The 7,348-nt window shown below is 38.0% G+C and overlaps 1 protein-coding gene across 2 annotated transcripts in view; it reads right to left on the bottom strand.

Moving 5' to 3' along the window:
• Positions 1-305: 305 nt before the first annotated feature.
• Lrrc63 (leucine rich repeat containing 63) overlaps positions 306-7,348 on the bottom strand; it is a 41,632-nt gene continuing 34,589 nt past the window's right edge. For both annotated transcript variants that reach the window (XM_028754282.1, XM_028754281.1), the window contains 2 exons: positions 1,677-1,916; positions 306-546 (listed from right to left, as the gene is read on the bottom strand). In XM_028754282.1, coding sequence (XP_028610115.1) covers positions 306-546; positions 1,677-1,916 — 481 coding nt within the window. The remainder of the gene's footprint in view (positions 547-1,676; positions 1,917-7,348) is intronic.

The raw sequence follows: 7,348 nt of genomic DNA, 5'->3' as shown, positions 1-7,348 counted from the left end.
TAGCCTGCCATTGAATACAGGTTCATGAAGAGACAAGGTATAAGATGCAGTTCTTTTGGCAAATGTTTTGAACCTTTTTATTCCCCCTTTACTGTAAACGTGTCCTCCAGGAAATTCTCAAGATCCCTACTGAACTCCAAAGGCCTTTCCTACTCCTTGAGTCAGAGCTTAGCACTGACTTCTAGCAATCAGGCTTTCATAAGGAGGAGGATCACAGAGAGAACTCAGCAGAGAAGACCCACTGGTTTCCACGCAGACTCCGTGCTCTAAGAAGTGGATTACTTACATATAAATATTTGCGGGTTTTACAAATAGAACGAGACATTGCTGACTTTTCTCTCTTTTACCCAGTCATTATTTAGAGCTATTCTTCTACTAGGGAAGCCTTCCAAAACGAAACTGCTTTCCCTGATCTCCCGATAGCAGGGAGGAGAGCAGACTCGAAACATGATAGGAACATATGACATTCCAAAGAGAGTACAGGATCGGATGATGCGGAAACCTTCACCAAACCTGGGACCATGGCACCAATCGCAGTCAGATGTGCTGAAAAAGAAGAAACATGAAGTAGATATTTGAGTTTCTACTAATGTAAAACTCAATGCTTGGCTTTTATTGAGCTTGTATCTAGATAAGGCACTTGCTCCTAAGTCAAAATTTAAATCCTAATTCAGTGGAACAACAGATTAGATATGTGTGCAAGGGACCCATTCACTAAAGCAAAGGTATGTGTGCACAGTGGATTATAATTTACAAGTGAAGCTGCACATCCTCCTTTTGGGGTACAGGGAATTAAATCTGAGCCTTTGTAAATACTGTGTAAACATGCTATCACTGAGCCATATCATGGTGAGCGTCAGAGGCAGATAAAAGCTACTCATTTATGACCAACAAGCAAAAGGATCCCACAGTTTCCTTAAAGGGCATGCTCACAAGACCTATAAATGTTTCACTAGGCCCAGCCTCTTAAAGGTTGCTAATCTTCCAGTAATTGCACCTTAGATAAAGACTTTAGCTATGATCCTCTGAGAGATCATCAAGATTATGCTATAGCAATGTCTTTATTGAGTACTGGTATTTTATATAATCCGGGGAAAATATTTTACTTAGATGTACTATAAATATTTGTACCATTCATACAACCCAGAAATGATGATTTATTTTTATTTAAATAGTCAAAATAGTTATGTAACACTTAGACATAATGAACAAGCTCGAGTGGACCCGAAGAACCCTGGTCTTGAGGTTAGGTAACAAACCCCTAATTGCTTGCTGATTCTAGATGTAAAACAACAAAACAAAACAAAAACCAAAACAAAACAAAAAACCCAAGTCTGATCTATTCCTGATACCTCTCATATCAGAATTGAGTAAAGTGTGTCCCATGGGACTAAACAGTTTTCAAAGGGAATCACTTGTATGTACTTAGTAATTCATAGAAGAGATTTAATTAACAGATGCATAGAAACCGCACCATCTCAGCAGTGCACTGTTCTCAGTGAACTTCAGAAATAACTGGAGAGTATTATAAAATGGGACTGACTTGGACTCCATATTAGTACACTTGCAAAACAAGAATGGGTAAATGAACTGTGTGTAAAGGTGTGTGTGTGTGTGTGTGTTAGTAAAATACTTAGTGATGAGCTTTGATAAAAAGCATGTTAGAAATTACTTACCTTCCAAGATGCTCTTGAACTGTAGCTGAGATATGATCAAGTACTTTATGGAGATTACTTTTAACAATGAACAAAGAACAAATGTGAGTAAGTTGTAGGGGGTTGTTCCAGGAATTCTCTAACCAAAACTGAGGACCAGTGAATGTGTTTTCAAATTGGAATTTGACCAAGTTAAGCTTCAAAATCCCAGGTGGAAAAGATGTTATGGGATTCCCATCAACGACCAGTTTTTCAAGTGATCTGTACATAAAAAAATCATAGTTTATAAGATAATCATGCAATTTATAATATTCACTCGAGTTTCGGTGCTGATATCCTTGAAACCTGGTACTATAACATGTATTTTAGTACTTTCTTAGAATCAAAAGTATTTCCTTGTAAAACAATGGGACCATTTTAGTACGCAAAGAGGTGCATTTGTGTGAATAGAGCAGCAGATGCATGCTGTTGGGGTGAGGGTTCTTTGCAAACTGATGCATGCAGTTGGGGCGGGGGTTCTTTGCAAACTGTTAACCACTGTGGAAAAAGAAATCTCCATAAATTCAGGAGAACTAAGAAGTGTCACACCATATAAACACAATGTGGTGACATGCAGAAAAAATGTTTTCAAAGACAACCTGGACATCAATACATGAATTTTCATTAATGCCTAGTAAAAGCAGTGAAATATATGCCCTCAAAATAGACTGCTACGTTATGGATTGTCCCCTCAGCACCTGGGTCCCATTACTTTTCACTGTGTCAATTGTTGCCAATAGTCCTTGTCGCTTTTTTTCCTAAGAGAATGGCTGTGACTGTCTCTCATTGCTTTGAGTGTTTTCTGCAGTCCTTTCTCTGTTTCTAGTGAGTGCTGAGAGCACACAGAAAGGTTCCTGTTCCCGAAAGACATACAGACATCAAACCATTGTCAAAATGCTTTCCAAATGAACAGGCTGGCAAGTGGACTCTAGGTGGTGGAACAGGTGCTTCTGAACTCCCCTTGACTATCTAGGCTCACATAAACTTTTCCCCAAACTGTATGCTCTAATGTTAATGCTTGCTGATAAAAGTAATAAACAATCAAACGGGGGTATTAAATAAAGAGAATGGGTAGCTCTTCAAATACTGCTTCAAGACTGTACCTCTTGTGGCCAGCTAAATTCGAGGAAGACCCCCCCCAAGCTCTTATTTTGTCCTGAAGGACAGAAATGGACACCATCATGTGCCCTTTGCATGAGACACACTCCTTGGGGTCAGCAGCATAGCCCTGCTGTGATCTGAACATATCTGTACTTCCTATCATCTTTCTAAATTAACATTTTAATGCAATATATTTTGATCATGTTCCTTCCCCTAATCTAATTTCTCCCAGATCCTCCACCTCCCTACCAACCAATCTTTATGTTTTTTTTCTTTCTCTCTCTTAAAAAAAACAAAAACACAAAAACAAAAGCCACAAAGCCAAAAGCCCAAACCCAAAACAAAACCATGAAGTTCACTTTGTGATGGCTCACAGGTATGGATCCTGTCCTGAGGGTAGTTACTATGCCCAATGAAATTCCATTGCAAAACACTGATTTTTCCTTTGCCAGCATGAATCAGCTTCAAATAATGATTGGTTAGCAATGAACCCCCCACTTCCACATCCCCACTCTCAGCGCTGGGACTCTGGCTGGAACCTGAGCAGATCTTGGGCATGCAGCCCATTTCTAAGTTCATATGTGCATCCATCCTGTTGTGTTTGGAAGATACAATGTCCTTGAAGTCATCCAGCATCTCTGGGTCTTATAATCTCTCTACCTCTTTTGGCTAGATCCCAGAGCTTTGAAGGGTAGGGTTTCATGAAGACATTCCATTTAGGATTGAGGGTTCCAAAGTCTTCCACTCTCAGCACATTGTGTGGCTTTGGACCTCTCTGTTAGTTCCCATCTACTGCAAGAAGAGGTTTCTCTGTGGATGGCTGAATGAAACACTGGTCTATGGGTATAGCAAGGAGTTGTTTTATTGCTATGTCACTTTAGAAGAATAGTAGTAGTAGGTTTTCTGAAGATTCATAACCTATCTAGGATCAGGTTCTTGATCAGTTTAACAACATCAGGCATGAGTTTTATCTCATGGAGTAGACCTTAAATCCAAGCCAAAAGTAGTTGGTTACTTTCATAACGTTTGTGCCACTATTATGCCAGTATATCTTGCAGGCAGCTCACTGTTGGCCACAGTGTTTGTAGCTGGTTTTGTGAATTCCGTTTCTCCTCTGGTAGTGTGCAGAGCACTTTCTACACTATGAATCCTAATCAGTAAGGGTAATGCTTCTTTAGGCACCAGCTAGGCTTCTTAAGATATATGAAATACATAAGCATTGTCTTCAAATACGTAAACATTGTCTTCAACATGGGGCCTTAACATAAGATTGTGGAAGGCAGCCAATAACCATGGCAATAACCTCTGGTGTTTGGGGAGTTTGCATGTGACCCCTTTGACTAATAACAAGATGTAACTCATTCCTAGCACTGGATGTTTGTAGTTGGTGGAGTAAGATGGCTAGGAGCATTGTCTCCTCCATTATTTGATGAGTCCATTCAGATTTCTTCAATATATGTGTATATTTTAGGAAACTTCTACAGTAATAAGTTTCCATGTGGTTTTTCAAGTGACCTTTCATGTTAGTTGTCCCCCTATAAGCCCTCAATTACCCTTCTCTTCCATCCCCTACCTATTTTAATACTATTTCACTTTCCCTTTTAGCCTCCAGAAAACTATATTCTATTTCCTCCTTCATGGGAGAGCCTCTCCTCCACGCTAGTCCCTTACTAAGTACTTAACCTCTGTGGTTATTTGGATTTTGGCACACATATTGAAGTTTAAGAGCTAACATCCACATATGAGAAAAGACATACACTATTTGTCTGTTTTGTTCTGGATTACCTCTTTCAGGATGTGTTTTTCCTAACTCTTTTATCCATTTACCTACAAATTTTATCACTTTATTTTTCTTTACAGCCAAATAATATTCTGTGCCACATTTTCATTATGTGTTCATCAGTTGATGGACATCTAGGTTTTTCCCAGTTCATGGGTATTATGACTAGAACAGCAATGAATGTGGATAAGGGCTATCAGCAGCAGGACGCAGAGTCCGTGGGTCAAGAGTAGTGTATCTGGATCTTGAGTTTTAGGCACATAGATTCCCAGCTTCCTGAGAAGCAACCACACTGACGTCCGTGGTGGGTATACCAGTTTGTAATCCCCCCAGAAACGTACAACTGTTCCCTTTCCCCCCACCAGCACATGCTGTCATTTGTTTTATTGATCTTGGCCACTCTGACTAGTGTAAGATGGAGTCTCAAAGTATTTTGATGTGCATTCTCCTGATGGCTAAGGATGTTGAACACTTCTTTAAGAGTTTCTCAACCATTTGGGTTTCATATTTTGAGAAGTCTCCTGCTTAGCTCTGTACCACATTTTGTAATTGTTTTGCTTTCCTTATGCTTAGGGGTTTTGTTTTTTATCATTCCATATATAGTTGATATTAATCCTCTATCAGATGCATAATTGGTATGTATTTTACTATTCTATATAGACTTCTCCATCAGACTAGTGTCCTTTCCCATACAGACTTTATGAGGTCCCAATTTATCAATTTTTGGTCTTAGTGTGTGTGCTGTCTATTGTTTAGAAATTCCTTTTCAGTACCAATGAGTTCAAGTCTATTCCCATCTTTCTCATCTGTCAGGTTCAGGTTATGTCCTGGTTAGGGTTTCTGTCAATGCAATGCAACACTATGACCAAAAAGTAAGTTGGGGAGGAAAGGGTTTATTTGACTTACACTTCCACATTGCAGTTCATCACTGAAGGAAGTCAGGACAAGAACTCAAACAGGGCAGGAACCTGGAGGCAGGAGCTGAAGGGTTCTTTGGGGGTGCTGTTTACTGGCTTGCTTATCATTGCTTGCTCAGCCTTCTTTCTTACAAAATTTTTGAGCAACCATCTCAGGAATGTCACCCTCACAATGTGCTGGGATCTCCTCCATCAATAAATAGTTAAGAAATGCCTTACAGACAGATCTTATAGAGGCATTTTGTCAATTGAGGTCCCATCCTTCAACTAACTCTAGCTTGTTTCAAGTTGACATAAAGCTATCCAACACAGGGTATGTGTTCCTATGTTGTGGTCTTTAATCCATTTGGAATCGAGTTTGGTGCAGGATATTAAATATGGATTTATTTAAATTTTTCTGTATACACCCATCCAGTTTAATAAGTGTCACTTTTTTTTGAAGATGCTGTCTTTTCTTCAGTGTGCATTAATGTTTATTACTTTTGGTGGATTTTTAAAATAATGATTATTAAATCCTTCACCACATCTTCCAATTAATATGTCTGATGTCTATTTTATCAGGTATTAAAATAGCTCTACCTGCTTGCTTCTTTGATCAGTTTACTTGAAATACCTTTTACCTATTCTTCAAGGTGAGATGCATTTTTTGAATGCAGTAGAAAGATGGATCCTGTTTTCTAATCCAATCTGTTAGTTTGTCTCTCTGTTGGGGTATTGCGAGCACTGAACAGTGTTCAGTGATTTCTGCTATTTTGCTGTGGCAGTGTGGGTATTTTTCCAACTTTTTTGATTTACTTGGATTCCTTATTCCTTGTGTCTTCTGGAGTCAATCTCTTCAAACTAAAGATTTCCAACTAATGCTTTCTGTAGAGCTGGGCTCCAAGATAGAAATTGCTTAAGTTTTGTTTTATCATGGATTTTTCCCCCGTTGTTATGATAGATAGTTTTGATGACTGTAGTAGTCTGGGCTGCTGCCATTTATGGTCTCTCCAAATTTGGAGAACGTCCATCCAGGCCTTTATGGCTTTCAGAATATCTACTGAAAAGTCAGATGTTACTTTAATCAGCCTGCTTTTGAATGTGACTCACCTCCCGCCACCACCTTGAGCTTATAACATCTTATGCTGTTGTTCTAGTCCGTAGATTTAGTGTTTTGATTATTGTGTGTCCTGGGGATTTATTTATTTATTTATTTATTTATTTATTTATTTATTTAATCCAGCTAGTGTTCTGTAAGTTTCTTGTATTTTGATAGACATTTCTTTTTTTAGACTGGGGGAAATTTTCTTCTATGATTTGTTTAAAAATATTTTCTGTGCCTCTGGTCTTCTTCCTCTATACAAATGATTCATAGATTTGGTCATTTTACAGTCTCCCAGATTTCCAGGATATTTTAGGCCTGGATTTTTCTCTAAAGTAATTACTTTTGTTTTACCTGTAGCTGAAATATAGGTTTATCTATGCTGTTGAAAATTTGTACATTATATTCAATTAGTAAGAAATAAACAATGTTCAATAGGACATAGGAGGTTCAATTAGAGTGATTTGTATTAGAAAGGAAGTCATAGATTATTGCTTTATGCACTTTGAAATCTTCATATATTTCCAGATAATCTAAATAATACATGAATAATTTATAAAACTACAGGAAGCCTAGATTTTTATTTTTTTAAAAAAAAGACAATGTTTTCTTTAACATTCATCTATTCTATTGATCTATTCATTTCTTCCACCTTGTCTTCAACACATAAAAATTTCTCTTCCATGTCTTGTAGTCTGTTGGTGAGGGTTATCTCTAAGGGTTTTGTCTGATATCTAACTTTTCATTTCTAGTTTTATTTCAATTTGGAATTTTT

Source organism: Grammomys surdaster, unplaced genomic scaffold, assembly GCF_004785775.1.
Source record: "Grammomys surdaster isolate TR1022 unplaced genomic scaffold, NIH_TR_1.0 125985, whole genome shotgun sequence".
In the NCBI taxonomy this organism is placed as follows: Eukaryota; Metazoa; Chordata; class Mammalia; order Rodentia; family Muridae; genus Grammomys; species Grammomys surdaster.
This window is presented reverse-complemented; position numbering and strand designations above follow the sequence as displayed.